Genomic DNA, 13,106 nt, shown 5'->3' with positions numbered 1-13,106 from the left:
CTCTTAACTTATAGCCCCCAAAACTCCCCTTAGTGTGTGGCACATTCGCTTTACGAACATTTCAACACAAGACTTCAGAAACCACATCTCGCCCTGACATTAGCACAATTTAATGAAACCAAAAGCTCTCTAGTTGGCCCAGTTTAACCTAATATCTGATGTGTTTACAGCCAGTAAAAAAAAAAAAAATAAGAAGAAGAAGAAGAAGAAGAAGTAGGCCTGTTTCAGGCATGCTGGCAGTGTGGTCCAGTGGCATGGCTCTTGAACAACATGCAGGGATCTGAGTTTAGTCCCTGGAATGCGAAGGGGAAGGTTGACACTTTAAGGCAGTGAAGACATTGCCAGGCAGCCACATGAGCCAGTTCCTCCTGGAAGGACATCTTGTTTCTTTGTGTTGCCACTTGCTGTTGACCGTGTTTACACACTTTCATGTAAAATGTCCTGGGAATAAATGTAACTGCATAAAATCTCTGACTCCTTGATCTAACAGCATATATAAGAAACAAATACAAATTTAGTGTCTCTGCAGTAATTTTATTTTCTGTATTATTCTTACTTCAAATTAAACCTTTAAAAAAATCACTTTAATAATGGAAGGTTCTGCTTTCATTAGTGTTTGTGTCTTCCCACTTGTTAAGAACTAAGAAGTGGTTGCTGGAACGTTTTTAGTCAGTACAGTGAAGTGGCATTCTGAACATAGAAACCCACCTTGTCAGCAGCTAGAATTACACACACACACACACACACACACACACACACAGTCTGCCTTTCATTCTTATAAAAATTGAGGAACAGAGATGGGGATCCATTAACTCCAAAGTGAAAGGTGATAACTAGATCAGTTGGGTCTGTTTTAACTCCCTGACATACAGGAGACAAATAAAAGTGTGTACCCAAGTTTTGTTCATTCGCTGTGTTGTGTTGTCTGGTCTTGAACTCATGGCAATCCTCCTGCCCCAGCCTCCTGAGTACTGGGATTATAGATGTATGCCCCTACAGCCCACCTTCTCTGACACTATTAAAGACACTCTTGCTGGACAACATTTCACCCTGCTTTCAGGGGGTTTACACTGGTAAGCAGTTTCAGGTAAAAAATAGGAACTTGTTTGGGGCAAGGCTCTGGGCTCAACCCCCCAGGACCACAAAGTAAATAAATAAAAATATGAATCATTAAGGCGGTATTTGAATACTATAGTAGTTTGATTCTTTTTTATTTTGCCAACACTTTAAGAAGCTCAAGCAGGTAAAATGCCAGTTAAAAGACAGTGTGCTCGGCCATCTTCACTAGAGTTCTCTTAAGTTGCCTTTATCGTGTTTCTCTTCTTACTTTATCAGGAAATTATTGATCCTGTCCTCCCTAGAAGAGTCCTAAAGAAGAGCAGAATCTCTATGAATGTGCAAAGAGAAGACAAATTTAGTGCCGAGATACATATTAGGAGACACCCAAGTGTCACGTGGCAGGAACCACATGCCACTAGAGGTTAGAAAATGCCCTGAGCCTCTATGGAGCAACAAGAGTTAACCCAGGAAATCGACGTGAGAGGGGAGGTTTTTCAGCCTGAGCTCCCATTCCTGGGGTGAAATGGCAGGTTAGGCTGCAGCCTAAAGCACATCATTCAAAGAGATGCGTAGTTGATGCTTCGGTGAGATGTCTAAGCACTGGGAGCAGTGCAGGCTTGTCATTGACAGAGCTGGGGATGGGAAAGGGGCACCTAGAACCTCTCAGCAGGGGTCCAGACAGGGTCTACCCTGCAGCTCGGCCTAGACCGCAACTGGGAACCCATCTGCCCGTTCCCCACATTCTGTACTTTTAAAGAACCAACTAGCAAAACCTCTCCGGAATATGCGTGTAAACTTCAAGTACAAAACTCATTCACTCGGATTTGAATGAAAAATATCAGTCTTTAGCTAAAATAAAACTGAACTATGAAAAGCAAACCCCACAATCCTCTGTCCTTCCCACCTCAAGTGAGACCAAAAAAAAAAAAAAAAAAAGCAAACCACTGGAGCCGAGACAGGACCCCTATCTGCTGGAGTCCTGCTACCTGAACCAAGCGTTTAGAACTCCCAGTTCTATGCAGTTGCATTCTGAAGATAAAGCTTTACATTCAAACTCTAAATGTGTCTGAACTTAAAATAAAAAAAAAAGAATTGTAATCATAACTTTATTTAACGTCAAACAATTTCTGTTGCCATGATAAAAAAAAAAATCAGACCCAGAAATGATCATGTCAGTATTACTAGGCAATGGTTACTATAGCTAAGAGTAGTGACATTTAATGTAATTAACATAGTGCTACAATATATTCTAACTGTGCATCAGAAATGAGTTCCCCAAGGTTCGATCCCCGTGTGCCCTTGAAATGACTTGTACATTTGGCCGTGCCACCTGATCTTTGCGTAGAATCAGAAACCTCTGAGTTTCTTCAGTGATAATGTCGCTTCTGTTCGACAGTTAAGACCTATTTCTCGGGATAAGGATCCTTAGGTGGAAACTCTCTCACTGTCCTTTTTCCAACAGTGTTTGGCACAAACAGAAGGGAGGGCTTATCAGGAGACTCTCCAGAAACGTTTTCTGAATGCACATCTGGACTGTGCACATCTGGCACTTGGGACTTCCTATGCTTCCTACCGTACTCAAAGCTCAGGCCACTAGAGAACCTCCTGACGTGCCCTGTCTCAGGAGCAGTAGGATGCTTAAGGAAAAAGCTGACCTCAGTTGGGTTTTGAGAGGTTTCGGCTCCAGTAACTGCCTGGCTAAGGAGTGGTCAGCAGGTTCCTGGCTAGAGCTGGAGCAGGCTGGAAAGAACAGCATCCTTTGTGTCTCGGGACTTTCTACCAAGCCCCCCCAGTCAGATCTGCAAATCAACCTATTGGAAGGGGTCCCGGGTTCCCTTCAGGTAAGACAGCCATGCTCCGCCCACACTTGAAACCTCCCAAGAGAGAGACAAGGCCTAACAGCAACTGAACTTCCTAAAACAGGTGGTTAGCACTGAGCTGATGGAACCTTAACTTAGCTCAGCCCCTCCAGTGTTACTCCTCATCCGTCTTTCATTCTCTCTCTCTGGAGGTTAGATTGCATTAGAGGATACTTAGCAACCACGAGCACCAGCATCTCGTGTAACAGTATCTAAAACTGGACAAAGCCCAGTCACAAGGGCCACACAGTCAGAGCCATGGTCTAGGGTGCCTGACAGAGGAGGAAGGTGTGTTCTCCTTAACCTTCTCCTTTCTTCTGAGGGTTGATGATGTAAGATGGCGGAGCGCACCAACCTTTGATCCAATGAAGCGGTAATAAAAATGGGTGGCTGGCATCTGAACCCTGGGCCCCTGGGGACTCAATGGGAATATCACTGGCGGCAGAACGATTTCAATCGGTTTCAGAGGAATCACTTTGCCTTCTGGCCGCGCTTTCACAAAGTTTGTTGGCCTTTCTACCGGCCTGGAAAAATTCCTCACCAGCGGGGTTGATAAAGGCTTGCTGGGCTTTCTGACTTGGGAGGAAGTGCCGACTTGAGACACAGTTTTTGCCGGGGCGGACATTTTTGTTGAAGTACTTATCTTGCTTTCTCGATGTAAGAACTCAGAGATTTTTGTTTGGACATTGCTGGTGTCATTACCATCACGAAGTGGGTCCCCAGGGTGAGGAGCCCTGGGCGGCAGTGCTTTTGATTTTTTCCTCTTCTTGTCCCTTTTGAGTGCCTTTCCAACCTCAACCCCTTCCAGTAGACCTTTGGCTGCCGCCCTGGCCAGAACGTCTTTCACAGACACTGTCTCAGATGGGTCTCGCTGCAATGAAAGCAGGCAGTTGTTAGTGTGGGAGGGGTCACCATCGCTGTGCACGTTTTAAATATTTATCAGTTATTTAGTGAAAAATAAAACATATTAAATAAATGCCTTAGTTGCTAACAGGACTCAGAAGCCCCAGCAGATGACTTTTTCTTAGTTCCCCATTTACAAACCTCCTAAGAGTCCCGTTCCTTCTCTCTTCTATGTTAGAGAACACCAGACAGTAGGCAGACTTGTGGGCGAGGTGGGAGTAGAGGACAGAAGGAGGAACACTGAGGGGAATCAAGGACAGAGACTATGTGCCACACAGCAATAATCCTGTTCCTGCCCTTTGGCTACTTGTGAAATATAATCAAGCCACTGCCAAATGGTCTTGAGTTGGGTCCCCATGATGGGAGTTGGTTGTTTTCAATTCCAAAATATGTCATAGATTAGGAGCTCTCTTCTTTCTTACCTCTCTCGTTAAGATAGAAAGAAAACAGCCATTGTTCATATCAGATGGTTCCAATCTGAAAAATCTGTCCATAGACAGTTCTATCTCTTTTAGGGAGCACAGTGGGAGAACAGGAGGGCTGAGTCTGCAGTGGGGGAGAGAAGGGGTCAACGGTTAAGATGGCTCTTCATACAAGAGAGGAAGGGAGCACCCCTCGAATCTCTTTCCTATTTTGCCAGTCACTTAAGTAAAAAAAAAAAAAAAAAAAAAAAACCTCAGATAAGAAAATACGCTGATGCTGTCTTCCCCCAATTTTAAGCTGAAAGTTCAATATTTCATATTAGCTCCTAATTTATTATATGTCCAAAGTCTCTAAATAGCTGTGACAAGAATAACAACAACCTTCTAACACTCTCTAAGGATTAATGTGTTATGAGAGTACAGCAGTCAGAAATGCATAGCACCAGGACTCAGGCAGTGCCGTGCTTCATACAGGAAGCCATGGGCTGGCTCCTCAGCGCTGCATAAACTGGGGCCAGTGGCACAGACTCGTAATGCCATCACTCGGGATGCAGAGACAGGCGGAGCAGAAGTTCAAGGTCATAGTTAGCGACAGCAAGGGCAAGGGCTACCCCTGGGCTACAGAATACCCTATCTCAAAACAAACAAGCAACACAGCAAATCAACCGACGGGGCTAGTGAGAGGCTTAGCAGGTAAAGCACAGCTCTGATGACCTGCACTCAATCCCAGACACACACCAAGGAAGAGTCGCTGACTCTCGAGGTAACCTCTGACCATCATCACACTCGCTCTATGGCGTGTGTGCACATGGGCACACGCGTGGGCATGCGGACACACACAGTTCAACACTACACTACACATACACGCACACACATACACATGCACACAAAGTTCAAGGCCATTCTCAACTACAGACTGAGTTTGAGGCCAGCCTAAGATACACGAGAGCCTGTGTCACAAAAGAAAAGTATATAAGACATTCTGACACAAATAGAAAAGCTTTTAATTACTAGTCTCTGTAATGTTCTTTTTGAAATTTAGTTTCTCATTTAATAGTAAGTTTATTTATAAAAGATCACTGGCAACCTGAAAATCACCCTGTGTTCAGCAAGTTATTTCCCGTGTGACTGGGACAACAGTGAATAAGGACATGTCACTTAGGAAAGGGGTAGACATATGTGTTCTCAAATGACTCCCGTAGAGTCTGATTCAGCAGGTAACAGCGGCACTTACTCTCTAGGCTGGATGACCTTACTCACAGCTAGCCAACCCATCCTGAGGAGGGACTTCGTGCACACAAATCCATTTTGTGTTTGTTTGTTTGTTTGTTGAGACAGGGTCTCACTATGCAGCCCTGGCTAGCTTAGAACTATGTAGACCAGGCTAGCCTCAAGCTCAAATATCCTTTGCTTCCCCTACTGCTCCCAGCCAACTGTTTTTAATCTGACGGGATGCCATGAGTAGAAAATTCCACATCTGACTTCAGGTGTCAGATCACACTCAAAATACTAGTATGTTAAAGTACTGCCAAAAATTACTCTCAGCTTTCTGTATAAGATGCAAATGAAATATAAATTAACTTTGTGCACAGACCTGCCTCCCGTCCCCACCCCAGCACCTCATGTACATAGAAATATCCCAACATCTAAAGATATAGACTCTGGAGTGCTTTTGGTCCCAATCGTTTTGTATGTGAGACACTTAACTAGTCTATGTATGTTCTCTATGCAAACAGAAATTACCTTTAAATTTTTATTCACTTTTGTATAAAGAATATTCAGTGAAATCAATTCTTGTTATCCATGTAGAATTTTCATCTCCAAACATGAAAATAAAGGTTCTTAGTTTCAATTCACTGATAAACTGCTGGTACCTAGTAGAGCATCTGACACATACTGGGTATCCAATACATAGTTGTTTAAAATGCTATTACACTTAGCTATAGTCATGTATTCTAAAAGTAGTAGTAATTCGTAAATAAGATTAGATGAGTCATCTTCCAGAAATTATTCCCAAAAAATGGTTTTGGAATTCCAGTTTATAGCCTATTTCTGAAAATATAAAATATTATCACACTCAGTGTCTTGATCTAGATGGTAACATTTGGGATTTTTTTTAAAGTTAAATTAATTTTAAATTTTTTTTATCTTGAAATAGATAAAGACCTTTGGAGATGTTGAATAGAGTGTCTTCTGCAAATGAGAAAGGTAAATTCTAGAAAACTGCCAAAGAGACTGTGGGGGGTGGGGTGGGCAGCAACTCTCCCTCCCCCTGCTCAAGTTCAAGTCCACTCAAAACTGCCCTCCAAAAGACCCAACAAGCAGCTGAAAGAGTCAGAGGCAGATATCTAAACCCAACCAACAGACAGAAGCAGCTGACCCCTGTTGTTGAATTAGGGAAGGCTGAAAGAAGCTGAGGAGAAGAGCGACCCTGTAGGAGGACCAGCAGTCTCAATCTGGACCTCCGAGATCTTTCAAACACTGGACCACCAAACAGGAAGCACACACCAGCTGATATGAGGCCCCCAACACATATACTGTAGAGGACTTCCCGGTCTGTGTTCATTCAGAGAAGATGCACCTAACCCGCAAGAGACTGGAGGCACCAGGGAGTTTAGAGGTCAGGTGGGGTGGTAGATGGGGGACATCCACGTGGAGGCAGGGTGGTGTGGGGAGGAGGTGTGGGATGTGGAGCAGTCGAAGGGTGGATGGAGAAGGGCAGGGAATGGAATGTGGAGTGTAAAAAAAAAAAGTTACTCGTTTTCTAAAAAACACTTGAGGGCTTCTATTGTAGAATCCCATTCTTTACTCCATATAGCGTGCTGCTCAGTAGACAGGAAACATGTGCGGCCTCAGAAATAGGTAATCACATCAATGCTTATGAGGGAGATTGGTCTGAAATTCCTCTTTGTTGAGTCTTTGTGTAGTTTAGGTATCAGGGTGACTGTGGCCTCATAGAATGAGTCTGGCAATGTTGCTTCTATTTCTACTTTGTAAAACACACTTTGAGGAGTACTGGTATTAGGTCTTCTTTGAAAGTCTGGTAGAATTCTTCACTAAGACCATCTGGCCCTGAGCTTTTTTTTTTTTTCCTTTGGTTGGGAGAATTTTTTTGTTGTTGTTAGGTTTTTTCAAGACAGGGTTTCTCTGTGTAGCCCTGGCTGTCCTGGAACTCACTTTGTAGACCAGGCTGGCCTCGAACTCAGAAATCCGCCTGCCTCTGCCTCCCAGGTTGGGAGATTTTAAATGACTGCTTCTATTTCCTTAGGAGTTATAGGACTGTTTAGATGGTTTATATCATCTTGATTTAAAGCTATTAAAAACAAAGACATCAAGCCAGGCGTGGTGGCACATGCCTGTAATCCCAACACTCCGGAGGCGGCGAATTTCTGAGTTCGAGGTCAGCCTGGTCTACAAAGTGAGTTCCAGGACAGCCAGAGCTACACAGAGAAACTCTGTCTCAAAAAACCAAAAAACAAACAAACAAAAACAAAGACATCATGAAATCTGCAGGTGAATGGATGGAACTATAAAATATCACCCAAATTGAAGTAACCTAGACATAAAGACACTCATAGCATGTACTCACTTATAAGTGGATATTAGCCATAAAGAGTATGGGATAACCATGCTATTAAAAAAATAATAATAAGTAATGAGAGCCCAAGGGAGGACGGATGACTCTCACTTAGAAGGGGAAACAAAATATTCTTTGGAGGTGGAGGGAGAGAGAGAATTAGGTAGAAAATGGGGTGAGGAGGGTAATGGGGATGGGGATCAGTCCACGGCCTGCATCAGCCCCGCTCCCTGATTCCTGCCCTGTCTTCCTTCAATGATGGGCTAGTTAGTGATGTGGAAGTTAAGTCAGATGAACCCTTTCCTCTCCTACTTGTATTTATTCGTGGTGTTTCCTCGAAACAGTAGAAACCTCACAAGGGCAGCTACCAACAGAGGCTTCTGAGAAAGAATGGAAAGTCAGCAAGAGAAAGTGGTGGTGTGAGCCACTTGTCAGCTTGTGAAATGAAAAATGCCAAAGAATACGATTGGTTGGGAGGACAGAGCAGACTATATACGCATTAAGATTCTGACGAAGAAGTCACAGCGTGAAAATAGATGTTTAATTCATTATCACAGACTTGAAAAACTAATTAGTCTTAAAAGCTTACTCTTGGAGTGAGTTCTTGATATCCACAGTGCGTGCCGTATTTGTTTTGTATTATTCAGCTTCTGCTTGCTTTGCTTGTTTGTCTTGGGCAGCACTGGAGATTAAATCAAGAACCTTAAGTATACTAGGCCAGCGTTCTACAACTGAGTTATATCTCCAGACCTTAGTACTGGCTTTTTGAGATAGGTCAATCTATGTAGCCCAGGCTGGCCTCAGACTTGTGGCAACCCTCTTTCCTCATCCTTACAGGGGCTGGAGACAAAGTCGTGAGCCACACCTTGCTCACTGTAGTATTAATACCCTGCTCACTGTAGTGTTAATACCCAGCTCACTGTAGTATTAATACCCAGCTCACTGTAGTATTACTACCCAGCTGTACTGGCTAGTTTTGTGTCAACTTGACACAGCTGGAGTTATCACAGAGAAAGGAGCTTCAGTTGAGGAAATGTCTACATGAGATCCAGCTATANGGCATTTTCTCAATTAGTGATCAAGGGGGAAAGGCCCCTTGTGGGTGGTGCCATCTCTGGGCTGGTAGTCTTGGTTCTATAAGAGAGCAGTCTGAGCAAGCCAGGGCAAGCAAGCCAATAAAGAACATCCCTCCATGGCCTCTGCATCAGCTCCTGCTTTCTGACCTGCTTGAGTTCCAGTCCTGACTTCCTTGGTGATGAACAGCAGTATGGAAATGTAAGCCAAATAAACCCTTTCCTCCCCAACTTGCTTCTTGGTCATGATGTTTGTGCAGGAATAGAAACCCTGACTAAGACACCAGCTTACTGTAGTATTAATGCTCTCTCTTTCCAACTTTACTGCTATATTTTATTGTGAAGCGGTCATAGATGGCCATGCCATTTTTTTTCCACTAATTTCCCAGTGGGTACAAAATACTAAAAGTGCTTATTTTTCTCTGTGGGGTAATACATATATCTAAGAAAGATATGAAATTTAGACCTAGTTTATCCAGGAATCAACCAAGGCAAAGTCAAATGCCTTTAGCTTTAACAATAACAAAACCAAACTTACCTACAATTCAGTGTTCATAGACTAGTGTTATGCCTTGGTGGACAAAAGTGCTGGCTGCCAAACCTGGCGCCCTGTGTTCAAACCCCGAGGCCCACATGAGAGGAATGACTCCTACAAATCACATGTGTGTGTGTGTGCGACACACATGCACACACACACACACACAACGTATAAAACTGTTCAGGTGTTCATTCACAAGCCGGGGAGAATCCACTTTAAAGCTGTAAGATTTCAGACTGTTCAGTCATATTAAATTATAACAAGAACTATAATATATTTATATAACTCCAAATATCATACTGTCATGTTCAAGTCTTAGTTGATGGTGGTTTAGAGTCCTTTCCTTACCTGTAAGGTTGCATTTTAGCCCCTGAGCTTTGATATTCCAGTGCTTTCTGAACAACTTCTTCATTTTCCTCTTTAGAAACAGAACATGTGCAATAAACAATTGCTTGAGCTTTAGTAACTGTATTGAAAGACGATAAAATCAGTAGGGTTACCCATTGCATACCACCAAATAGTCATGGAAATGATTTCACTGGATGCTTGAGTATCTCCCCTTTATTTTATTTTTTAATTTTAAAAATTGCATCTGTAGCCGGGCGTGGTGGCGGACGCCTTTAATCCCAGCACTCGGGAGGCAGAGGCAAAAGGATTTCTGAGTTCGAGGCCAGCCTGGTCTACAGAGTGAGTTCCAGGACAGCCAGGGCTACACAGAGAAATCCTGTCTCGAAAAAAAAAAAAAAAATTGCACTTGCTTGTGTGTGCACCATGGCACACACATGGAAGTCAGAGGACAACTTGTGGAAACTTAACCTCTCCTTCGGCCATTGGAGTCCCAGGCACCAAGTTCAATTCCTCAGACTCAGCAAACGCCCCTCACCTGTTGTGACACCCCACTGCCCCCTGAATGGCTCTCTTCAAAAAAAGAGCTTGGATTAGTAATGTAAGCAATGACCAGTAAGTAATGTAAATCCAGCTAGACTGTACGAGAGAGAGAGAGAGAGAGAGAGAGAGAGAGAGAGAGAGAGATTCAAACATTGTGATCAATCAGTTCCATACACAAATAAAAACTGCACACTATCATGAGCAGACATCCCTCTCTGTCCGTTCTGTCACCTAATTAGGTAAAAAGACTCCAGAAATGGACAGCTATTCGTGGGAAGTGTAATTCTGTTTCTTGCTGATCTGTGAACCTGGAAAGATTACTCAAAAGACTCAAATCGCTCATCCAGGAAACAGGGTACCACCGTGGCCTGTGCTTCACTCACTTATTCCTACTTACTGGGCACCAACCACGTGACAAGCACTTTCTGAGGCTTTGCGCTCCTCGGGTTTTTTTTTTTTTTTTTTTTGGTTAATCCTTACAGAGGACTAACAAAAGTAAAACATGATTAGGAAAACCATTTAGGTGACACAATGGGGTGGGGGTGGGGAGCTGCCTCAGAGGAGAAGCTACTGCTTTAAACGGTAGAGGCACTGCAAGCACTGCGGAGAACAGGTCATCCTAGTGTACAGTGCTCAGGTGAGCATATTGACAGTAATGGAGGTGGCCAGTCCCCAGTGTATATTAGAGTACAACGTTCCTAGAGGTCTACTGACATGGTATTAGCTGAAATGACAGTATGGAGAAGAGCAGGGATGGTAGGAGAAGCAGGCCTGGTGGGAGGGGCAGGCATTGTGGGAGGGGCAGGTCTGGTGGGAGGGGCAGGCTTGGTGGGTGGGGCAGGTATGGTGGGAAGAACAGGCATGGTTGGAGGAGGTCCACAACATCTGTTTTCTACCATTTAACTTGGAGAAGTTACAATATAGGGGATTCTTGTTCATTCTTGTTCTAAAGAGCCAGAGTGGGAGAGGAGGACAGACAAGAGGCTTGGCGATGCGAACCCTTAATCCCAGAACTCAGTATGCTAAAGTATGAAGAGAGTTCCAGGCTTGCTCAGGGTATGAGAGCCTGTCTCAAAATAAGTTATACATATGCAAAAAACTGTTTAATGGACTGTGGAGAAGTTGTCAGGGATGACAAGTGACAAGAGAAGAAGTACACCAAGAAAGAAGTCAGAGTGCAGAGTGCAGAGCAGGGAAGGTGAGGGTGTACGAGCTGTGACGATGCTGAGCCGAGTACGGTGGCAAGCGCCCATCATCCCAGCACTCAGAAGACTGAGGCCAGATCCATATAAGGTCAAGCCCTGCCTGGGCTACCCAGCAAGACTATAAACAAACAAACAAATGTACTGAGTTTATGATATTAAACTTAGTATAGTTTACTATCTATAAAAAGATGGTATATTTTCAAAATGTACTAAGTTGACTGGAATGAACATTTTGTTTGAAGGCACTAAGGCTGAAATTTTGCTTGTGGTTCCCATATTGTTGCTTTATTCTAATAGATAAATGAAATGTGTATTTGTGATTCAAAGAGTAACACTGTATTTTAGTAAATTAGCACTAAGGATAAGCTTACATTTCATTGCGTGTGTTAGCTGTTCAAACTGCTGCTGAGCCAAAATCTCAAGTTTATCTTTTGGTAGACCACCTTGAGAAAGATCTTGAAGTAAACTTGTATCTAAATTTTGAAAAGTAAAAACAAACTTTTAAAATATAACACTATAGGTGCTTTCCATAAATTAAGATCAATTGTATATTAATATAAATTTTCATAGACGATTCCTACTAATGCAGTTGACCATAGTAAAATATCGACTTATAATTGAACATAATGGTAATTATGTTTAGTCTTATGGCTATTTTTCAAAAGGGATATAGAGAACATTTAATATTGGTTTTCTCCAAGTTTCTATGAAATAATAAGTCAAAGATAAATCCCTTATACAATGAATACAAGCAGTCCAAAGAGTAATCCAGAAAATAAAAAAACAAGAGTAGCTGGGTGTGGTGGCGCACGCCTTTAATCCCAGCACTCGGGAGGCAGAGGCGGGCAGATTTCCAAGTACAAGGCCAGCCTGGTCTACAGAGTGAGTTCCAGGACAGCCAGGGCTACACAGAGAAACCCTGTCTCAAAAAACCAAAACCAAAAACAAACAAACAAACAAAAAAAAAACAAGAGTTATTCTCCAATGTTGAAATTTATAAGTTACCAATGAATTTCATGATTAACTTCATGAGTAATTAATCAATGAATTTCATTAATTTAGAAATCAAAACAAGTACCTTCGCGTTCGTTTAAAATGAATTCCACTGGATTACTGACGCCCAGGCTTGAACAGCGAGGCAGCAGCAGAATGACCTTCACGTTCTGTAAGCGGTGATCTTTGGATTCAATGCTAAGAAATGTTTCGTGAAGTATTTCAATGTCTGAGAAGAAAAAAACAGCAAACAAACAAACAAAAGAAAACACTTATGTTAAATATTAAAAATCTGGATTCTGGATGCAACACGTGACGGCAGCTCTTTACCCTTAGTTTCCAGTTCTCAACCCCACACAAACTAAACACAACAGAGCTAGAAAAGGAAGCTGTTCCTCTCTGTAACATCCTAAGGTTATTCAAGAAGTGATTTACTTCCTTTATTAAGATTTCTTTTTAGCTGTGTGTGTGTGCGTGTGTGTATGTGTGTGTGTGCATGTGTGTGTGTGTGTGTGTGTGTGTGTGTGTTTGTGTGTGTGTGTGTGTGTGTGTGTGTGTGTGTGTGTGTGTGTGTGTGTGTGTGTGTGTG

The 13,106-nt window shown here is 42.8% G+C and overlaps 1 protein-coding gene across 4 annotated transcripts in view; it reads right to left on the bottom strand.

Annotated features, from left to right (window-relative positions):
• Positions 1–1,182: 1,182 nt before the first annotated feature.
• Nsun7 (NOP2/Sun RNA methyltransferase family member 7) overlaps positions 1,183–13,106 on the bottom strand; it is a 34,733-nt gene continuing 22,809 nt past the window's right edge. Inside the window, exons 8-13 of one of the 4 annotated variants that reach the window (XM_021210996.1) lie at positions 12,603–12,746; positions 11,896–11,997; positions 9,780–9,897; positions 4,244–4,367; positions 3,274–3,789; positions 1,183–1,368 (exon numbers count right to left, since the gene is read on the bottom strand). In XM_021210996.1, coding sequence (XP_021066655.1) covers positions 1,324–1,368; positions 3,274–3,789; positions 4,244–4,367; positions 9,780–9,897; positions 11,896–11,997; positions 12,603–12,746 — 1,049 coding nt within the window. In that variant the 3' untranslated portion in view covers positions 1,183–1,323. Of the gene's footprint in view, positions 1,388–2,151; positions 3,790–4,243; positions 4,368–9,779; positions 9,898–11,895; positions 11,998–12,602; positions 12,747–13,106 lie in introns of those variants that run through there. The other 3 variants (XM_021210997.1, XM_021210995.2, XM_021210998.1) reach the window with 3 other exon arrangements.

This window comes from Mus pahari, chromosome 13 (genome assembly GCF_900095145.1).
Source record: "Mus pahari chromosome 13, PAHARI_EIJ_v1.1, whole genome shotgun sequence".
In the NCBI taxonomy this organism is placed as follows: domain Eukaryota; kingdom Metazoa; phylum Chordata; class Mammalia; order Rodentia; family Muridae; genus Mus; species Mus pahari.
This window is presented reverse-complemented; position numbering and strand designations above follow the sequence as displayed.